The sequence below is a fragment of the Drosophila pseudoobscura genome, chromosome 2 (assembly GCF_009870125.1).
Source record: "Drosophila pseudoobscura strain MV-25-SWS-2005 chromosome 2, UCI_Dpse_MV25, whole genome shotgun sequence".
In the NCBI taxonomy this organism is placed as follows: Eukaryota; Metazoa; Arthropoda; class Insecta; order Diptera; family Drosophilidae; genus Drosophila; species Drosophila pseudoobscura.
The window spans coordinates 26,897,501-26,918,530 of NC_046679.1; the positions used below are offsets into that span (position 1 = coordinate 26,897,501).

A 21,030-nucleotide genomic window follows, 5' to 3' on the forward strand; every position below is an offset into this window, starting at 1 on the left:
GGACCCGGACTCTAGTTCTGATGCTATGCTCCGAGCATCGGGGCGACCGGCGTTGCCTTAAAGGCAGTCCAGTCCCACCGACTACCGAAAATAAAGCTTCCACTTGTTTGTTTTGTGTTTTGTTTTATAATTAACAGCAAAGACAAAAGGAATACGGAATGGAAGAGAGGGAGAGAGACCGCCAGTGGGAATACCCTCACAGAAGGCACAAGGCGAATGGAGGGAAATGCTTCGAACAAATCGAAAGTGAAAACAGCAATACCTTCTCATCAAAGGGGCCTAAGAGGTACCCAATAAAATGGTATTTACACGTCCATTGATCGACTCATTGGACTCGAACGAGAAACGCTCTCTCGATCACCTGCTGCTGGTGGGCAAACAGATCTCTCGTACTCGTACTCGTACTCATAAAGAAGACAGCCCTGCCTGCAGGTGACAGCTGAATGCCAGACCCTCGCGAACTGGCCCTCCGCCCATCTCCCGTTCCACGGGCGATATGGTATTTGCCTTCAGTTTAGTCGATCCAAGTATTATCAAGTGATATTCGTCGGAAGATATGCAAATTCCCCCGCAAGGCGTGCTCAAGGTTTTCTCTGCCAAATCGAGGACTGGTTGTGTGGTTCGGAGGCCTTGGCATATTTCACTTGAATTATGGGAATCGTACTAATCGCATACGAGGCTTGCTGGCATTAAATTCCAAATAAAACAATCGTTTTTTAAGTGATAAAATATATTTATCTGCTGTTCTTATTGTATTTCCTGCGGGCAAGCGTACTGTGAATTAATAGGGAGTACAATTGTGTTTCTAGTCGAAGCTTCTGTTCGTGCTTTAACACGACACTTACCGTTGCTCTAATCGGTCTGCACTGCAGTCCCCTCCCAGCATTCGTAAACATATCTTATCTGCTCGGAGTGTAACTGTTAAACAAGAATGCATGTAAGAAGGCTGGGCTGCATCGCGAGAGAGCGCGAGAGGCGATCTCTAGAGCGGGAGAGAGCGGTCGTCAGGGAGAGCCTACCGACGCCGGTGAGAAGACTCTCGAAAAAGTTTCACTTAATGAAGCTTATCTCTAGAACAAACTCCTGTCCCTCCAAGGGAGCTTTTAGTACAACAAGAATATCCCCTTTTGGAAAAGCTCCATCCGCACATCGGAATAGACAGGTCTCCAACCCGATAACTCTGTTAAAAGCTCCCAGGAAAAGCTTTTCTTTTAAGCGCAAAACTCACCTCAGCCGGTTGTGGCGCCAAGGATGTTTGCTTTTCCCAGGATACTCACGGATCTACCATAACACGGCGAAAAGGAACGTCAGGACTTAGCACGCATTAAATAACATCAAAATAAACAAACAATTTTCGCAGACAATTGCTTCGAGGTCCTGCCGCTAAACAGCCGCAACAAATTGTGGTTAAAGCAAAGCGAAGTATGACGTAGATTGAAGTGGGTATGGGATGGGATAGTATGGGGTGGGAGGTGGGATTATCCTAGCGGAAAAGTATTCTGCCGCGTGGCTCGTGTGCCGCTTCAGAGAGATTCATCGAATGGATTTGCTCTGGTTTGAATGCCAAACGCTAATCGATAGAAACCAGACAAAGGTCCTTCTTGGGCTGTGCGTCAGGCCGGGCCAGGGCAGGGTGGGTGGCCTGTGGGCCGTGGGCTGTCGTCTGTGGATGATGGGTGAATGGGTGCTCTACCAGCTCTTGACACTATCAATCTGTTTTCTGTGCATTTGTTTGTTTGCTTTTTTTGTGTGTGAGAACGAACTGTGTTTGATTCAATTATCACGACATGAATGCTTCTGAGATCCTGAGATAATCAATGGAAATATCTTTGGAAAATACGAACATAGTACCACCGATTAGGAGTGCACTTTGTGCCATGGTTACTGGTTCCAGGAGTGTTACTTTTTCTTGTACTATTTTTGATTTCTTAAAGATTACTTGTTAATTTTAAATACAACTTTTTAATCTTTTCGATTATCATAATAGAAATACACCATTTCAAAGTGCGAAATTGGATTGGTTTTTAATCTTAAAAGTGACGTAGAATACGTGTTTACTAAATAGATTGAAAGATGGATTGTACTTCTATATTGATTCAAGGGGAGGTTCCCGTTCTGCGGCCCAAACAATGGCTTCTATTTCAGGAATTTTTTTACGACACAAAATAAAGTATTCTTTAAAAAGTTTTTGGTAGGTTTTAATGGTTATTGAAAGAAGTAATTGATTAAATTTTGTTCTTAAACAAATATTTTATAATGGCGTCTCCAGCTTCCGCCAAAGAAGCCTCTCCTGGCAAGAGAGAACCCTTGAAACTTTCTTCTATTCCCAGAATACCCCAGTAACTCTGCTGTGCATTTCAGTTATCGCCTCTAGCTATGGCCTTCCTTAAAGCCACTTCTTCCCACAAAGCTTCTCTCCGAATTAGCCTTCCAGCCAACTCTTTGCGAGCCTCCCTTCCAAATTAACATGTTCGGTTTGGCTTAGGCTTTAAGAACTCTTCAAAAATGACGCACAAATATGCAAATCAAATGAGAGTTGCATACACACATTGTATATTTGATTTATTTTATGGTTTTCCCACAGTCAGGTCAGGTCAGATCTCGGCGATTAGCGTCTCCTTCGTTGCGCACTCGTTTGAAATGCGATAATTTAATTGTGGCCCAATGACAAGTCCGAACCACATTCTAAACATCAATCCATACGCACAAAAAAAGGGGTTGGGACGGGAGTAGCCGTACCCGTACCCGTACCCGTCCTCTATAGGGCGGTTTTCCTGCCAGCGATTCCGAAAAGTTAAATTAACAATCGTGTTTACATTGGTTTGTAACAAGATTTCACTTAAGGATGTCAGCTTTTGTCCCGCCACCACACTCGCATTCCTATCTGCTGCTCAATCGGTACGGTTCATGGGTACCTCTGGATCGTGTTCCGGGCACTTACCCTCCATCAAAACTGATTACTGTCATCACGGATGGACGCAAGGTCCGGGAGGGTGCCGGGGGTACTGCGGAGTGTGCGCCGACGCGTGCTACAAGCAAATTTGTCTGGTAATGAAAAGGTTTGCGCATCCGCCCTGACATATTGCCGCGTCGTCCCTTTGTTCGATTCGATTCTACGACTGCTCGGGATTTTCGCGCCTCGGGTTAGGGCACGCGACCAGGTCGTCCGACTGGGCGGGCCATCGCTGGCTGAGATTCGGCGAGCACTTGGTCCCCGACGTAGCTAATTTACGCGTAAACCAAAACATCAAATAAACATAATTCAATTTCAACAATTGCCCCGTGCGTGACTGGTGTTGACAAAGGCTCTGCGGCTGCTTCGAGTGGTTCCTGATCCTGTTCTCGTTTCTCCTTCTGCTGGGGGGTTCGTTCTGGTTCTGGTTCGGGTTCGGGTTTCTGGTTAAGTTAAATGATCCGTGAAATGTAGAGCATTGACTGCTATCTCCCATGGGTGTGTAATTGTCCTGATCCCGTGGGAATGGAATCCGACTCCAGTTGCTCTCCGATCAACAGGTTCGATGGCTGGCGGCCCCTATAAAGAGCTCTCATTACTGACAGACTTCCTTCCCGATTGTCCATCTCCCATATGGCTGTGCTCTCCCCTTATTTCAATTGGGCCTGCGATGGGGTTAGGTCTCTGCTGTCTTCTTGCTCTCTCCATCTCCAGCTCTCCACGGATAAAACATGGCGGTTGCCTGCTGTGCGAAATATAATGGCAAAATGTCAAAAACAGGTGACGGGAAGCACAAAAGCTAAAGCTACAGCCGAAAGGGGAGTGGCACAAATGGGGAGGGCATCGGCTAGGGCGACTAAGAGATGCGCTACAGTACAGAGAGAAGAAGGAGAGATATTTGTGGCCATTTCAAGACCTTCTATTGAAGATTATAGAAACCTGCCAGAGCCTTTATCAATGCTAAGAAAATTCCAAGAAAATAAAATCTTACAAGCTATAGTTTCTCTTTCAAGTATTGTATACATTCCCCTGACATCTCCCCATCATATGTGACTCCCCCACAAGTGACGAGAAATCAATTACGATAATTAGCTACCATCTCCGCTACAGATCTAAGGGGTGTCGTTGTAGGGCAGCAGCCAGAGGCCAGCAGGCTGAACGACTTTCCCACACACTCAGCATCGCATCCGAAGCACCCTGTACTTGTGAAACTCCGCCCACCCGGTTGAGGGCGCCGCACGGCGAATGGCTGCCGAGGATGCTGAATGCTTAGGGGTGGATTTGCGGGTCCTGTCCTGCCTGGGCAGAGTTGCGGCATTTCCAATTGGATTCTGTGGCAACTATAAAAGGCTCGCAATTCCCGGGAGACGGACTCATTAAACATTTAAACTTATTGGACAGCGGAAGTGTCGGGAAAGGTGTCCTGTCCGGGTGAAACGTTAGAAAGTGGAACTCCTCAGAACCCATCTTGAAGTGTAGTGAAGTTTTCTCGGAAAATTCAAGAAAAATGTCGCGTAATCAATTGCCAGATTCGTCTTCATCACCGCCAATAAGGTGAGAGAAGGGGTCCTGTCCTATCCCCGAAAACGCTGCATTTTCTTGGCCTTTTTTAGAAGAAAACTATTAAAACTTTTTCAATTAAAAGTTCATAAAGTTTAATCAATCCAAAAATCTTCTAAGAACTGGCATGTTTTTGGACCCTTGCAAGCTTAGTTTTCGGGTAACCTCCCGAAACTTTGTTCTTGCCGACGGCATCTCCATTTCAAATACAACTCTTGATCCTTCCAAACCCTAACCCTTCGTTGTACTCCCTAGCCACATGCCGTTCCACAACTTTGACGATGATCTGATCAACGATCTGCCCTCCTGCATCTATGCGGGCCAGCATCAGGGTGGCAACCATGGGGGTGGCGGAGGTGCCGGCGGGTCAGGTGGCGGCGGCAGCTCTGGACTGCGCCTCAACTCGAACAATCTGCGGCACATCCAGCAGCACTATATGCAACACGGAGGAGGTACATAGGACTGAAAGAAACCTAAAGAAATAATGTCGAAAAAGTACTATATAAATCTGTTGGATTTCGTAGAGAACCTCTTGGACTCGTCGACCAATCCCATGGGTGTGCATCAGTCGAATAGTGCCACGCCCTTGATGTGCAATAGTCCCAGTGCCAGCAGCAGTGGCGGAGGCCCTGGAGGATCTGGAGCCCCAGGAGGATCAGGCGGAGGGGGAGGAGGAGGCGGCTCCAATCCCAACTACGGCTCGGTGGGTGCCACAGCCGCCTCCAGCTACAAAATGCAGCGACAGGCGGCCAATGTGCGAGAAAGGAAACGCATCCAGAGGTCCGCACCAACTGGGTACACCAAATGGTCTTTTCCATTTTAAAAACATTACTCTGCCTAAAGCATCCCGAGCCAGCAATGGTCGACTAACAAGCGTCATTTCCTCTACCTTCTTTTCTTTTCTCTACTTTCTTTGACCTCTCGTTGCGCTTTGCAGTAGCATCAATTCGGCCTTCGATGAGCTGAGGGTCCATGTGCCCACATTTCCGTACGAGAAGCGATTGAGCAAGATCGATACGCTCCGGCTGGCCATTGCCTACATATCCCTGCTGCGAGAGGTGCTGCAGACCGACTATGATCCTCTTACCTACGTGGAGAAGTGTCTTCGTGGAGAGATCAAGGCGGATCGGGCCAATTGGAATACAAGTGGTGGGCTGATGACAGGATACTTTAGAGAGGAAAGATGGCTCTTTAACTGGGATATTCGTGTGCTTTTTTCCATAGATCTCACGGCACGTCTCTCGTGGATCAATTGGGAGAACCTGGGCGTCCATCCTGGACGGCGTACCCTGCTCACCTCGCTGGCTCTGTCCTCGGAGCCCATGTGTGGTGCTCACTGCGGCATGCCATGAATGGGATGGTGTCCAGATTAGCCAAGCTAACTCTGGAATCGATTGCTAAAAGCATTAACTCCAAGTTCGTCCCCTCCAAAAGTCTTCCCTCTTATGATTTAGTTAAAGACTGGCTAGGATTTCTACAGTTACTAACAATAAGCAATAGTAATATATTTTTATTTTGAAAAGCATCCAAAGACACAAGACCCCACAAAACCATCGAAGCACCTTTCCCCCCACCCAGCTGGGAGAGGGGGGAATAGTTGTTGGGTTCGATGGCGGCTGCTGCTGCTGCAGTGTGTGTGGGGGGTGGGGGTTGGTTTTATCAATTACAAATCAATTCCTCAAATCATATTTCAGGATATATATGTAGTATCAGATCAGTTGTAAATAGTGAGTATTCTACGAAAACGAAGACCGTACACAGACCGGACAACGATTCGTGGCTAACAGACATACACATACACATATACATATACAGTTAGGCAACTATGTAACAACTTTAAAAGCATTTTATATAAAAGTTCCACACACTACACACGTGCGGTGTGTTAATCTAGACGTAGACATAGACATAGACATATACATATTATATATAGCTCTCCTCCTAACCATCGTACATATACTCGTACTCAAAAATAAATACTCTTTTGATCAACAGACACAAAGAACTAAGAACACAAAATGTTGTCGTATGTTGGATAAGCTTGATGGATGGATTGATTGTTGTGTGAAATGCGCGTTTGTGAATTTGGTAATACATGCTATAACTTGGTGTTCACATGTATGCGGAAGATATCATCTAGACTCTAGAGACTTTGTTTTTTGGCTACTACTCCTACTGCTGGCGTTTTTCGTTCCGATTTGGTAACATGGGTTTTTTTGTTTTGATTTGATTTCGTTGGCTAATACTCGAATCGCTTTTTGGCTTCAATGATAATACAGGCACACCTACATTATATGGTACTATACCCAATGACACATTTAAACGACTACGCTCCTAATAATTGAATTTTTCGATTGCTTCTCCAATTTGGTATTTGGTTTTGTTGCTTGTTTGATCTAATATTTGATCTGCTGGTCGTAACTCCTCTGCTATCAATCTTAAGCAGGATTCAGCACTGCCACCTTCCGCAGGCTCTCCAGTTCGCTGCGTTTCAAGCGTAATGCAAACATCGACTCTATGAAGCCATGACAGTCCGTCACAATGCTGTCCTGGATCATGATGTCGCGAAAGTGTGTGGCCAAGGCGGCAATATCGTCGCAGGCCAGTATGCTGGTCTTGTGGGTGACAAACATGGCCAAAGCGGCACGGAAAACAATCTTGTAGCCTTCGGCAAACACACAATCCCAGATGCGCAGCACCGTCTCCACCGGCAGCACCTCGGCAAATATGCAGATGAACCACTTGCTGGCTATAACAGGATAGGGAAGACCTGAAAAGGGACAAAGGGTGAGATATGAAAGGAAACCCTGATGGGAGAACACTCACCCAAATTGTCCACATGCCGATTGACAGCGGGAAAGCGCCTAATCACCAGCTCGCGAAAGACAGCGAGGTCCCTTAGCAGATTGGCCATGTTGTGCGAGTGATACTGTGGCACAATATTCTCCACGATATGCTTGAGCAGCCAGAAGGACTTCTCCTCGTCCTCGGTGACGATGAGCAGCAGCCCGGCTATGTAGTTGAGGCCCTGGCAGTAGCCCACATCTCGATTGTGGTGGGCATAGGCGATAAGGATGTTGTACAGGCGCTGCTTCTTCGTGTCGAAGTGGATATTGTCGGGAAACGTACGAGGTAGATCGATTGATATGGAATCGCTGATTTCCTTGTCAAAGGTTTCGGTGTTCAAGAGACTGCGGTACAGATTGGGCGCCCGCTTTTGTTCGGCTGCGGCGCCGGATATCTTCATCCAAACATCGGGACGGTAGGGGCCCGGTATCCCCTTTCGAATATAACGCTTCAGTTTAGCATCCACCTGGCTGAGATCTGGGTTCTGCTGCAGTATGGCCTCCCATTTCATGCGACGGCGTGTCAGCGTCTTCAGGTAGCCGTCCATGAACTTGGAATAGTTATTGTAGTCGAAGTTTTGGCCACGTTTGAAGCCATACTCGTCCACATCGCTAAAAAGACCAAAATGAGTGTGAGGCTGAATACAGATTCAGTGAAGCGTGCTGTCCGCTTTGGACTCACCTGAACTTTGAACTTGTGGTAGCATCCATAAGAACTAATGACTAGATTTTGTATTGCTCACGTTTGTTGGTCGTTCGTTGGTCTTTTTTCTTGTTTTTTTTTATAAGGGTTCTGCTGCGTCAGTCAATCGGCGTTGGCTGTGGCATGGCCCCAAAATTGCTTTTTGGTATTCAGCGCACGTTGCTCGGTTACGTCGCTGCCGCTAGCGCTGCTTCCGCTGCTGCAACTGCAACATTCAATTGGGTTAAAGGTCATTAAACATTACTTGCCACAAAGCCCTTCATTTATTTTTAAGTAACTTTTAGCCTTGCCAATCGCCCACCTACCTACACACTCTGATCCGATGTCCTTGAACGCTGTGGGGTGGCCTTTTGTGTGTGCGCCCACTCGTGCTGCCTCTGCTGCTGCTACTGCGCTGCCTCTGCCTCTGCTGTGGTAGGCGTTTTAGCGCGCCTCTTCACTGATAACATTTACCTCGCGCCACAGGAGTGAGGGGCCGGATCGGGGGACACAGGTACAGGCACAGGTGTCGCGGAGCACGTCTCGGGTGCCAGCGGCGTGCTTTCGGTAACTGGTGATTGGTGCGTTTGGAGCTGCCACTATTGATTTCATTGAAGATTTATGTGCCACTTTGATAATGGCTTAAACTAACTAAGATAATTGATGTTTTTAACGCGAGAGCGAGACCAGCAGCAGCGACCCTCAGAAATATACTGCAAATATACTAAATATATAAATATTTACGTATTAACTACACGCTAACTACTCATTTGCTTTATACAACTACACTTTCATGTAATTACCAAAAGCGACACCTGAAGGGGAAATTTGTACGTTCAAAAATTGTTGGCCTTTTTTTCCATATAAGCCCCATGGAAGCGCCAGTGTGAAAAACCTCCGTTATCCACTTTTTGACATGACTTTTTTCCGACATTTTTGAAAAAATTGAGATTTTTATGGCCAACGATCAGGAATTCGATGCTGATCACGAATTATTATTCGATGAGACCTGGGAAACGACTTTAAATGGCAATTCTACACGATTTCTACATTGGTGCATTGGACAAAATACTAGAAAACACCGTGAAAAGTATAAAATTTGAAAGGTGTGTGAGATAGACATGGTGGCAAAAAAATCAGTGTGACCAAAAAATATTTATCCATAAAATATACCGTATGACACCCAGAAATATACCAAAATATACCGTCTCATTTCTAAATACTCTCTACATGAAATTTTACAAGGTGTGTGGAAAGAAAGGTGATTTAGCCAAAATACAATAATAGCAAGGACTAAAAACTAGCCAATCTTGAGAAAATTTATTCATCAACGGCGTAAAACTATATGGGCAAAGCTGAGAGATCTAAATGGCTAGTAATATTCGACAGAACATTAAAATTGAGGAATATGTATAATATAACTTCAGTTCGTCAGTATACGGTATATCTTGGTATATTTTAACGATAAGGTCACACTGCACATTACGCAATTCAAAACAACAAAATATTACGAAAACTTTGCGTTTTATACACGCATTAAATACTTTAAGGGATCGACAAGCACTACAAAATGCTGCGAACAGCTACGATGGGACTCCTGTCAGCCGTGGCGGTAAAGGCGGCTCCAGAGGCGGCTCCCAAAGAGAAAGATCCAAAGAAGAAGAACGACGAGGACTGCTCACTCGTGTGCCGCCCCAGCGAGCTGCCAATCTACGGCAACCTGCGCAAGACACAGTGAGTAGAGTGCACGGGTCGTCCTTTTGAAGCCAACGCCAATACCCATACCATGCTTTAGGCCCAAGGAGCCGCGTGAGCATAAAGAGTCGGCGCTGGAAAAGAATCTGGAGACCGGAGTGCGTGCCGTTCGGGAGGAAGTGCAGGCTGGATATCGGGCGGTGGCGGACCAGGCCGGCATCATCGGCACATACGTGGACACGGCCAAGGCCCATACGCAGCACACCCTCGACATCCTGAACGAGCCACAGAACTCGCTCCATCGCAGCGGGGCCATTGTGGTGGGCGGTCTGGCGGGTTTCATCTTCGCCGCCCGCGGGGGCTTCGTCAAGAAGGTGATCTACACTGGCATTGGCTCCGGAGCGGTGGCCTCCATGTGCTATCCCCGCCAGGCGGAGGACAACTGCCGCGTGGTGCTGCACGAGGGGCGCAAGATCTTCGCGGTTGCCTACAACTTCATCAAGGGCGTGAAACCCGGCGAGGAGGTGCCAATTGAGCCTATCCAGAAGTTCCCAACCTCGCTGCAGGACCTCAAGTTCTTGGCCCTGGATCTGATCGATGAGGCCAAGGAGGTGGTCCTTCCCAAGAAGAAGTAGACGCAGAGGCAGGGCCTTGGCTTTAAACGAACCTAAAATCGAACCGGAAGTGTGACATCGATTCAGGCCATCTCTTCCTGTGGCTTTCCGTCGCTTGAATTCTTTCCGATTTTGTGATCATCAATATAATTCTTTACCTCTCTCTCTGCGGAGTACTCCCTCCATGGAGTAGTAGCCACAAATAAATTCGCGTCGCGTCCCAAAAGTGAAATCTCTGTACAATTTTGTATCTGTATCTGCGATCTGTGTGTGGGCCGTGGACAGAATCTCTCACACGAATCTTTGAGTGATTAATTGTTCAAGCATCCGCTGGTACTGGTGCTGGAGCTGTTGCCGGTGTTGGTGTTGGTGTCAAATGTCACTGACGGACGCCTCGCGGTGAAGAAGCTGTTGAAAAGTGAAATCCGCTGGAAAGTCTCCGTCTCCCCACGTGCAAAATCGACGATTGTGCCAATCATCTTCAATGCGGCCCCTCAGGGGCGATGACTGAAAAGGAAATGAATGAATGGTCGCCGTCGTCGTCGTCGTCGTCATCGTCGGATACTCGAAAGTGCCCCCGAGGCCAACAATTGTTCAATGAAATGCCAGAATATTTTCTCAATAATTTTTGTTTTTATTCGCTTTTGGAGATGCTTTCGCAGCGCGCTATAGATAAACTTTGTTCTTTGGGCAAGATACAAACCACATGGATGGATGTCTGTCTGCAATTTGTTTATAAATTAGATAGATTTAGTTAATTGTTTTAATGATATTTCTAGCCTAAAATACCAACAACATTGTGGACATGTATTCGCAAATGACTCTCCCTCCCATACCCTACCCCTACCCCTACCCTACCCTCCCCCCCTGTCCAATCTTTTCGGCTATATATACAAATGGAAGTCCCCCTTCGAATCCGTTATTTTTTGAGTGTTAGACAACTTATGGATCTAACATTTTTCGCTAGACTAAACTTAATGGGCGTTGACTCGTCGTGTGTGTTAGTGTTAGTGTGTGTGTGTGCTTGGGCAGGGGGCGTGGCAGTGTGTCAATGCTGATTATTAAATTGTTTAAATTGAAGCTAACTACGCTTAACATTCCTTTAAGATAAATCACACAAATCTTATATAGATATAACTGTATAAATTAAAACAATAACAAAAGTCGAGCGAGCGATCGTCTGATCATCTGATCATCATCTGACATGCTCCAGTATCCAGGGTACAAACTTGGAGATGCGCGTACACACGCCGGGCAGATTGGCCTCCGCACAGCCAATGCCCCAGGAGATGATGCCAGCCAGAAAGAAGCGACCATCCGACGATTTGGCCTGCAAACGAGAGAAAGGATAATCTTTATACTGAAAAGAGGATATTCCTTGCGTTGACTAACCTGCAGAGGTCCGCCGGAGTCGCCCTGGCAAGAGTCCTGGCCTCCCGTCTCATAGCCCGCGCACAGGAATATGTCTGGTATGAACTCCTGGCGTCCGGCGCGCAGAAACATGGACTTGCAATTGTCGTTGCTTACAATTGGAACGGAAACCTGTAGAAGAAGGAATTGTGAGATGTTTAAGATGCATTTTCTCATAGTCCTCTATCCCATTCTCAAAGATCTTCCAACCATCCCCAGCCCGAAGAGCTGTGTTCCCTTCAAATCTTTTCTCAAACTCATATTCCTAATTGCAATCTCTCCCACTCTCTACGCTGCAGTTGCTGCATTTGGCTCATTTGCCTTCTGGTCGATTCGCTGCGGTCTTCGGCTGTTGCACCACCAAGCACTCACCTCTTGGAGGACCGAGGGCAGGGTGCCGCCCTCGCTCAGACGACCCCAGCCGGTGACCGTGGCATTCATGCCAATTAGAAGGCTCTCCGTCTCGGGCAGACAAATGGGACTGACATGCGGCGCAAATTCGAGCGGCTGCTCCAGCTTGACCAGCGCCAGGTCGTACTCGTACGTGAAGAAGTTGTACTTCGGATGGACCACCTTCTTGGCCACGCCGCGCTCTATATAGGGCAGCTGTTCCTGCACATGGGAGAAGTCGTACTCGCCCACGCGGATGCGTATCTGAGAGATGAGCAGGCTGGAGCGGAATGCAGAGGAGAGGCATAGATTAGCTTCGTTTGGACGGGGCTCGGACTCGGACTCGGAATGGGATACTCACTCGTCCACACAGTGACCGGCTGTGGCTATCCAGTTCTCGTTGATCAAAGCGCCACCGCACCGATGGGTGCTCGAGAAGCCAAAGAAGGAGGTGCGTCGCACCGACACCTGCCAGGGCCAACGACCGAAGGCCGCACTCTTGCCGCCCACAATTCGCGTTTCGGGCCGGGCCAGCGTCGGGACGCCGCATTCTGCAACAATAACAATAACAAATTGGAGTGTCAAGTCGGGACATGATCTAAGGGGGCGTGGCACCTACCGCTGCGCGCCGCCGAAATGGTCTTCACATGCCCCAGCGCCGTCGTTGCCCCGCCCGCCGCCCCATCGTGTGTGGAGGAGTCCGTTATCTCGTTGGTCTCGATATGGCCCCCCTCTCCGCCGCCGCCGCCACCGATGGGCCGATGCGTGGGCCGACTGCTGCTGCTGCTGGAGATGATGCCTCCACTGCTGCTGCTGGGACTAGGATGTGCCCTGGTCGTGGTGGGTGTCTTGGCAGTGGTTGTCGAACTCCTCGTTGTGCTGCTGCTGCTCTCTGTGGTGGGCCTCTGGTAGGGCCTTGTGTTGCTGGTAGTTCTCCTTGTCGTTGTCGTTGTTGTCGGAGCTGGTGTGGTCGTTCTCCTGGTCGTCGTCGTTGTCGTTGTTGTCGTCGTAGCCTTCGATGTGGAGAAGGTTGGGTAAGCCGACGATGTGGCTAATGATGTGCCCGCCGACAGCTGCAAGGCAGGCCAAAGTGGTAAACATTATGCTAAAATACTCAACGGCCAGCGGAATATTCCCTTCCCCATTCCCCATTCCTCATTCCCCATTCCCATTCCTGAGCCATGCAAAGAATCAATTTTTCATTTCGCCGCTAAATCAGCATTAAGTGGGGATCTTTTGTGGGGATCCTAAGTGACTTCTGGATGCCCTAACCAACGGGGATGTGGATTTGTGCATATGTTTCCCATGATATAGCCATTCTCCCTTCTTGGAAGTACTCTTCCCCTGGAAAGAGCATCGCATTCTACACAACACACCCCTGAGAGTGGCTCTCGTCATTGTCAGGCAGGGCGCGGAGAAGGGCAGGACTCAGGGGCAGGGCAGGGCAGAGGTAGAGGCAGGCAAATCTTACATCAACTTTTGGCCCTGACTTTGTGCAAACAATAAAATGTCCCCCAAGGCTGTGGCCGCCTGCCATTATGAAGGCTCAGGACCCAGTCCCGGGATCCCCAGGTCCCCCCACCATTCTCCCATTCCCCAAAGTCGCGAAGAGTAAATGACCTCGTGGCTCGTTTGTTTCGCTTTCGACATCAATGCATCACCAGAACCAGAATCCAAATCGGAACTGGCGGGAGAGGGGAGCCTCTGCCTCTGCCTTTGCCACTGCCTCTGCCACATATTTACATACCTGTGGCCTGGTGGGGCCCTGTGTCTGGATCGTCGTCGTCGTCGATGATGTCGTCGTGGACGATGGTGGCAGTGGCGGTGGCGGTGGCGGCCGCTCGTAGACAATCGGTTTCTTTGTGGGCTTCGATGGCTTCGAGGGACGTGGGCCGGACATTGGGAGATTGACGATGCCGGGCTTCGTCCAGCCGGTGGGTCGCGGCCTGGTAATAAAGCTCGGTTCGGTGGTCATCTGCCAGTGATTCTGTTGATTCTGTTGATGCTGCTGTTGCGCCTGCGCCTGCGCCTGCTGCTGCTGCTGCTGCTGGGTTGATGTATGCCAAATGCTATCTGCAGTTGGTATGGTATTTGTTTGTTATAATTCCTCTGTGTGTGCTCTGTGCTAACAATGCATAATGATAGGGGGAGGGGGTTGGGGGAGGCGCCACTTACTCGAACTGGAGCTCGAACCGGCGTGCATGGAGGCGGCACTCAGCATCTCCGAGGCTGTTGTGGGCTTGCTCTGGTAGGGCGGAGGATGTGGGCGTGCCAGGGTGCCCTGGTGGTGCGGACCCGAAGGACGAATCACCAACGTGCCAGCGCCATGTGGTCGCTCGATGGTGGTCATCCCACTGGAGGGGAGAAAGGGGAGGGTAAATCATGTTGTATTTAATATATTTTATGGATTTACCTAATCATCGGCTTGTAGGCGGGGGGCGGCGGACGCGGCCGTAGTGTCAGCGGCTTGGTGGGTCTCGTGTACGAGAAGGCCGTCTGCGGCAGGACAATGTTGTCCGTGTAGTTGTGCGTGCAACAGGAGCCGAACATGAACGAGTCCACGCACATGCCCACGTGGCGGCCCTCGCTCTTGATGCACTCCCACACGAACATGCAGGTGCCCTCCACGCGGCCGAAGGAGCACGGCTTGGGGCTGATCTTGAAGTTCTGGCTGTTCCGCTGCTGCTGCTGGTAGCCCTCCAGCCGGTGGGGGCTGCGATAGAAGCCCGACAGATCCTCATCTTCGATGGAGTCCAGATCGTGGGGTGGCGTGATCAGGGCCGCTGTCGCTGTGGCCACGAGGCAATTGACTAAGATTAAGGCTACTAATACTTCTACTATTTGGTCTAGACTCCGCCTGCTACCCTTTCCCGCTGCCGTTGCTTTGTTGACTAGCCAATGCCGTTTGGGACACATCTTGGTGGTGGCTGCTGCTCCTCCTCCTCCTTCTGCTTCTCCTCCTGCTTCTCCTCCTTTTGCTGCTGCTGGGCTTCTGCTGCAACGAAGGTAGAAAAGAGCATGACAGTTTTCGGACATTTGTCTTGTTTCGCCTGCCGGAACCCATCCACCAGAACCACAACCAGAGCTCCGAGTCGGGGTCCCCTTTTTGCACCCCACTAATTAGGCGCACTTGTCGCGGCGACCCAACAAAAACAAAAATGATGGCAAAAACATTAGAAAGATAAATAGAAAATAGAGTCGAAGATGGGCATACCCTAAGAAGATGGAATTATAATGGAAATATGGGAGTACTTTTATGCCACTTTTATAAATGAGAGATCTAGTTATACCTGCCTTCATCTAGGCGGCTACTTTCTGTCCATTACTATATTTTGTGCCGCTCTATGATACCTCCCAATATACTAGACTGTTGGTCATAGGTTAGATGCAGGCTTACTTGCATTCGGATTTGTTTAATATCTATTACTTTAAAGATGATTAAGAACAAATTTGATATGCAAAAACCTTGGGCTTTCAATGATACTTCAAGCATAATCTTCAAATGATTATAAAAATTTGAAAAATTATGTTTTTCAAACACTTTTCTGAAGCAACTCGGCGGCCTTGGAACAAAAGTAACTTATTTTTAACTTAAATTTTTAGCTGGTCTTAATATTTAGCCCTTGAGAAAAAAGGAAAAAATAATTTCAGTAATGAGTAATGCCTATATATAGGTCCTATATCCAGTTCTTCATGGACTGATATAGGGCATCTATGATACCTTCAAGGGTATGATGGGTTAGGAAAAACCTTAGAGTGAGGCAGGCCCAGGCAGCGATTTCTACTCGTTATGATTGCCCAGCAACAGCAGCAACAGCGGCAACAGCGGCAGCAGTGGCAGAGGTTGTGCCTCATGTTGCACATGTTGCACATGTTGCAGATGTTGCTGCTGCCTGCCTGCCTGTCGTTGCAGTTGTCGTTTTTGTTGCTGCTGCTGCTGTGCAGTCAGTGACTGGTTTAATTACATCTTTTCACTTTTGCTTCATAATCAGTTGGTTTTTTTCTGTGTTTTGTTTTATTGTTGAAGCAAGAGTGGAAAAAATTTATTGCGATCGCACGGAATCTGTTTTACAACGACGACACATGCCACAATTAATAATTTCTTGTCCCCAAAAAGAAGAAAGAAAGAGAGTTGAGTTGAGTTGAGTTGCGAGGGGCAGGTGCTTCTAGTATGTATCTTTAAAATTTAATTAAAGCTTGGCCAATCGCCTGGCCAGACCTTCTCTGTGGTAGATGGTGCACGGTGCACGGTGCATGGCTCTGGCCCCCTTTGTGGCTGATGACAACTTACCTGTGTCCAAGTCTGTGTCTGGGTCTGATTAAAGTTGCTTGCTTCATCGGTAACGTGCCGGGCGCATGTCTGCAATAGAGATTGTGTGGCAGCGAGTGCCGGGGAGTTGTAGAGTGCTCGAGAATATAATAATCAGAATCATAAGTATAGGAAGGAGAGGAAGGAACCACCACCACCACACCACCACCTCTGCCATGGTACCGTGATACCATGATACCATGATACCATGATGGTTGGTTGTTAGTAAGTTTTTTCTCCTTCATATTTTGTTGTGTTCTGCTGTCGAGCGAATGTCGAGCGGAATGTGCACTGCGCGCCCTGGCTATAATTAGTGGCCTCTAACTGCAGTAGATCCACATTTAAGTGGTGCATGCATGTGGTGCCACCCACCAGACAGGCCCCCCACTCACGAGACCCACGAGATTGCGGTATTAGCCGATCCTCAGAGATCGTAATCGTATAATCACCGCCATCATCATCATCGTCATCGTGTGGTAGATGCTGGCGAGTTTGCGGCCAGGAACCGCAGTGGCATGGGGCAAGGAGGCTGCTGGTGCTTCTGACAACACTTTGGGGGCGTCACCACTCGGCCATCATTATGTGACACTCGTATGAGGGTTTCATGGGAACAACTTCTTGCCACCGAAAGGGAGATTATGGGTGTTGGAATAATTGATGGCTTGGGCGCTTAATTACTTGGATTTTAATCGCTTAAAGCTTTAATTTTTCGACAATTTATTCGTGGAAGAAACACAGAAATATCTGCAAGGAAACAAAGATTCTACATGTCCTTGAGGAATGTCTAAGGGATGCATTGATAGTCCAAGAGATTCCCATACATCTTAGCCTCCAAAGCATGCCTTTCCCCTCTCCTGGGGATATTCAATCTCCCAGCCAATCATCTCGCAATCGTAGCCCCAAATCATACGTGTAGACAAATTATATCTCAGCCAGCAAAATCCCGTTTATCGCCTCATCATCTCAATGTTTGATTATAATTACAAATGGCTCCAAAATGCAATTTGATACCAACAAAAAAAACACAAAAAAAACGAAGACTTGGAAGAGTCTTTCAAGCACATCATTGGCTGCCATGTCGATGTTGATTGAAACCGAAATTGATATTGATGTTGGAAGCTCTGATCATCTGGCCCCTGCTCCCTCCTGAGCCACCCAATTTCTGGCCTTTTCCCAGACTTTGTTGCCGTGTCTAGGCCTCTTTCTGGGAGGGGCGGGGGTATCTGCTCATTGGGTTCCATTGAGCCAGAAACGCAAACGCTCACTCTTAATAACTTTATTTTGAAAATGGTAAAGAGAGAGGGCAGAGAGAGAGGGGTAAAAAGATGTGCTTGCCCCTGCCACACGCCACAAAGCCCCGATCCATTCGGCGCATGAACCGTTGGAAATCGATTTCGTTACGTTTTCATTTCCTCAACGAAAGCAGCAGCAGCAGCCGGCGAAAGATCTTTCTTACTCACGAGATTTCAGAGTCGTGTTTTTTTTTTTGCAGAGAGTTTGGAAGTTCGAAAAATACCCGAAACGTAATTACCCCGTTTAAACGCCCCAAAACAGAAGCAGCAACCACTGAAAACCGAAAACGGAAAACTGAAGTAGCAACAGGCAATCTTTTGTGCTAATGACTATCTTTAGAGGGCCACAAAAAACCAAAAGAGCCAAAGACGGGTAGCAAACAGTCTGACAAACAGTCAAACAGTTCGTTCAGACAGAACCCACCAAACAGACAAACAGACAGACAGACAGACCGACAGATAGAACAAGACTCAAACCCAAACCTAAAGCCAAACCCAAAGCCTGGGGCTAAATAATTTTCTAGCAAAATTTTTCAACTATTAGAAAAATGTGCCCCAAACCCCGAAAGAGATGCCGCCGGAGACTCCAAGTCCGACTTGGAGTTCGTGTGGTTTCCCCTCAGCTGACGATGGGTTGATCTGCCAGAGAATTAAGCAATGAACACTGAGAGAAAAGGTTTCTGCAATTGGAAAAACTAAGGCCACAGAATATCATCTACGAATGAATGTTGGATGCACATTTCTTATGGAATGAAAAGGGTTAGACTTGAAGGATTAGTGGCTTATTTTGTTGGGAATTAATTTCACTATGAAAAAATCGAAAAATAAGTCGATTCCTAGCAAAAAGACTTGAAAGAAATTTGGCAAAGTTGAAGAAACATTAAAAATGGTAGAAAACTTCTACTTTGGCTCTAAATATCTTCAGGCACAGCCGTGGCTTCGACACGAATAAAAATTCCTATGAAAGTTCATAGCATACTCTTCTCAAACCATCAAATGTTTTGGATCTTAGTTCGGTAAATGCCGAGTGAAAATTAGTTAAGAGCGGGAAGTGAACAGATCTCAGATCTTGGCAGTAAATTGCATTCTCTAAATATGAGCCTATGACCTCCTGGTCTCCTGCTAAGTACCTTCAGGAGTGTCCATTTGGTTGCCCAGTGCCAACCCCTTGTCGTTTCTCTCAGTGTAAGTACGTGCAGATCAGAACGCGGGCCTGCAGTACTTGGCAGCGGCTGCGGCAGCGGCAGCCGACTAGTTGAAGAGAGTAATTGTAATAACAATTGCGCAATTTGCGTCAGTCACTTAACTTCTACGTTTTTCCCTTGCCCCCTTGCCCCCTTGTCCCCTTGCCCCCCTTCTCGCTGCCACCTTTTGGCGTGTGGTAAAGTGAGGAAAAGTCTCAGCCCGTTTAGTTAAGAGCCCACTGGACACCGGGGGGCATCAGCCGCAGTATCAGCACAAGATTGAGGTCCAGCTGCAGCTCTGGTCAGAGCCGCTGGAGATCCGCTGCAACAGGGATGGATCTTCGGAGAAGAGTCGCCTCCTGTTGGCCGGTAGGCGTTTTGTCAATCGTCGGGCGATCGACAGGCGACGGCACAGATGACAGGCCGCCCAGGCTAATGAAAAAGATAAACAACTGGATCACAGCCTCACAGCAGCTCCAGCAGCAGGTCCAAGCCAGTCCCAGCCAGACACGCAGCTAATATCACGAGGAGAAGGGGGTCGAGGGGCGGGGGGAAGCTGTACCTCTGATGGCGGCATCTTTGAGATGTGCCTCCTCGCAGAGGAAAGTACTCCCTAGTTATAATCGCAGCGCGTAACGCAAACACAATTTTTGAGTGGTTCGAGTTCGGGCCATGTGAAATCCATCTATGCCTGGAGGCGCACAAGATCTACGACCAGAGAAAGGCCACGAGGAGGAGGAGACGTGCAGAGAGTGTGCACAGTCTGGGGGAAAAGTCGTTGCACCTGAGACGTACGTCGGCCGCCGCTTATCAATGTGAAAATCAAAAGAGAATCAAAGAGAACGAGCCCCAAAGAGCGGAAGCGCAGTCTAAGCCAAATTGAAAGAGGTGCTTAAAATCTCGTTATAACTGGGGGAATACTCGTACATATCGGTAGTATATCGCTCTCCGGAGAGTGATAAATGGATGCACATTTGATATAGGGATGGGATTAATGGCAAAAGAACCGTTTATGTTCTTCCGTGGAGACCAGGAGGGGCACAACTTTCTGCAGTTAATGGATGGACCCAGACCTACGATCTGAGCACCAGTTCTCCATCCACTTATGAGATTAACATAATGATCTCTGTCTCATTAATTCCACAAAGAATCACCTGATCTTTGATCAGATAAAAGTTCTTCCAATAATTCTTCAAAGAACATTCTTTTACTGGCACTTTTCTCAGGCTGGAATCAGGAAGTACGAGTTCCATGAATAATGACAGCTTTGGGAGGTGTCCGTGGCTGGGTGCAGACTTTATGGCCTAACTGTTGCGGCCTGGCTGGTGTCTGGCGCCTCGTTTGCTAATTGAACGAACATTTGCACCGAGAGGCAGAGGGAAACACAGAGCTCTTATTAATTATTATAGTACATAATTATGTGGCAGTATCGCGGGACAGTCATTACGCATACGCAATGTGGAGCCACACAGACATTAGGCATTCCATTGAGCCTCCGGGCTCCCGGCTCCCGGCTCTGGGGGCAGGCAGGCATTCAGTGAGGCATTCAGCCTGCTCGAAATACCCGTACTAAAAGCAACACGTTTCCCCAAAAGCTGTTAAGTGTCCGGGCAGTGGGCCACAAACATAAATCACTGCCAGAGCGCACTTCCCCCTGGTTTATTAACCTCTCTCTCGGGCTCAGGGGCTCTCGCGCTCACGGCTAATGGCCAATGGCCAGTGGGCAATGGCCAATAGCCGAGTGCTGTGCAACCTGTGTGTCTGCTGCACTTGCACCTCTGCCAGGCCGCAGATGAAGGTGTGGTGTGGTGTGGGGAGCCCCCCAGCTGTTTCCTCTTCTCTGGCTTTTCTTTTGGGCTGCGTTTTGGAGCGCGGCGTTGCAGCTTTGTTTTCCATTGTCCAAATATTTACTTTGTCTTGCGGCAGGCCAGCCCCATGACGCTGCTGCTTTTTGGGGTCAGGTTCTGTTCTCTCTCTCTCTGGGCCTTCCTCTCCAGTGCTTCTTGTAATTTATTTTCCTCTCTGCGGCATAATTAATTTGGTTTTCAGGGTCTCCTCCTCTATTCTAAATAGCTTCATTTTCGATGTCATAACG

General features: G+C 48.1%; 4 protein-coding genes across 13 annotated transcripts in view; 2 read left to right on the forward strand and 2 right to left on the reverse strand.

Moving 5' to 3' along the window:
* Nucleotides 1-4,000: 4,000 nt before the first annotated feature.
* On the forward strand, nt 4,001-6,509 carry Fer2 (48 related 2). 3 transcript variants are annotated; one of them, XM_015182671.2, is made up of 5 exons: nt 4,001-4,507; nt 4,769-4,965; nt 5,038-5,320; nt 5,451-5,662; nt 5,738-6,509. In XM_015182671.2, exons 1-5 carry the CDS (start codon nt 4,461-4,463, stop codon nt 5,863-5,865), a joined length of 867 nt encoding a protein of 288 aa, XP_015038157.1. In that variant the 5' UTR covers nt 4,001-4,460; the 3' UTR covers nt 5,866-6,509. The 3 variants fall into 3 exon arrangements, with proteins under 3 accessions (XP_015038157.1, XP_001359707.1, XP_015038156.1); XM_001359670.4 differs by having other exon boundaries at nt 4,003-4,507; nt 5,038-5,308; XM_015182670.2 differs by having other exon boundaries at nt 4,007-4,507; nt 5,038-5,293.
* LOC4802879 (growth hormone-regulated TBC protein 1-A) lies at nt 6,417-8,781 on the reverse strand. Of its 2 annotated transcripts, none has more exons than XM_033380466.1 (4): nt 8,372-8,781; nt 8,042-8,267; nt 7,340-7,971; nt 6,417-7,283 (listed from the first exon to the last, which is right to left on the reverse strand). In XM_033380466.1, the coding sequence occupies exons 2-4, from the start codon at nt 8,068-8,070 to the stop codon at nt 6,952-6,954; spliced, it is 993 nt and encodes a 330-aa protein (XP_033236357.1). In that variant the 5' UTR covers nt 8,071-8,267; nt 8,372-8,781; the 3' UTR covers nt 6,417-6,951. The 2 variants fall into 2 exon arrangements, with proteins under 2 accessions (XP_033236357.1, XP_001359708.1); XM_001359671.4 differs by having other exon boundaries at nt 8,368-8,781.
* Nucleotides 8,782-9,511: 730 nt separating this feature from the next.
* Nucleotides 9,512-10,582, forward strand: Mic26-27 (MICOS subunit 26/27). Its single transcript, XM_001359672.4, has 2 exons — nt 9,512-9,775; nt 9,837-10,582. The coding sequence occupies exons 1-2, from the start codon at nt 9,612-9,614 to the stop codon at nt 10,369-10,371; spliced, it is 699 nt and encodes a 232-aa protein (XP_001359709.1). The 5' UTR covers nt 9,512-9,611; the 3' UTR covers nt 10,372-10,582.
* A 634-nt stretch (nt 10,583-11,216) lies between these two features.
* The window catches only part of Sb (serine proteinase stubble), a 28,732-nt gene continuing 18,918 nt past the window's right edge, over nt 11,217-21,030 (reverse strand). For 5 of the 7 annotated variants that reach the window (XM_033380445.1, XM_033380419.1, XM_033380447.1 and 2 more), the window contains 9 exons: nt 16,442-16,510; nt 14,564-15,145; nt 14,326-14,504; nt 13,898-14,223; nt 12,770-13,223; nt 12,512-12,701; nt 12,133-12,430; nt 11,743-11,892; nt 11,217-11,680 (listed from right to left, as the gene is read on the reverse strand). In XM_033380445.1, coding sequence (XP_033236336.1) covers nt 11,546-11,680; nt 11,743-11,892; nt 12,133-12,430; nt 12,512-12,701; nt 12,770-13,223; nt 13,898-14,223; nt 14,326-14,504; nt 14,564-15,145; nt 16,442-16,488 — 2,361 coding nt within the window. In that variant the 5' untranslated portion in view covers nt 16,489-16,510 and the 3' untranslated portion in view covers nt 11,217-11,545. The remainder of the gene's footprint in view (nt 11,681-11,742; nt 11,893-12,132; nt 12,431-12,511; nt 12,702-12,769; nt 13,224-13,897; nt 14,224-14,325; nt 14,505-14,563; nt 15,146-16,441; nt 16,511-21,030) is intronic. The other 2 variants (XM_033380424.1, XM_033380449.1) reach the window with 1 other exon arrangement.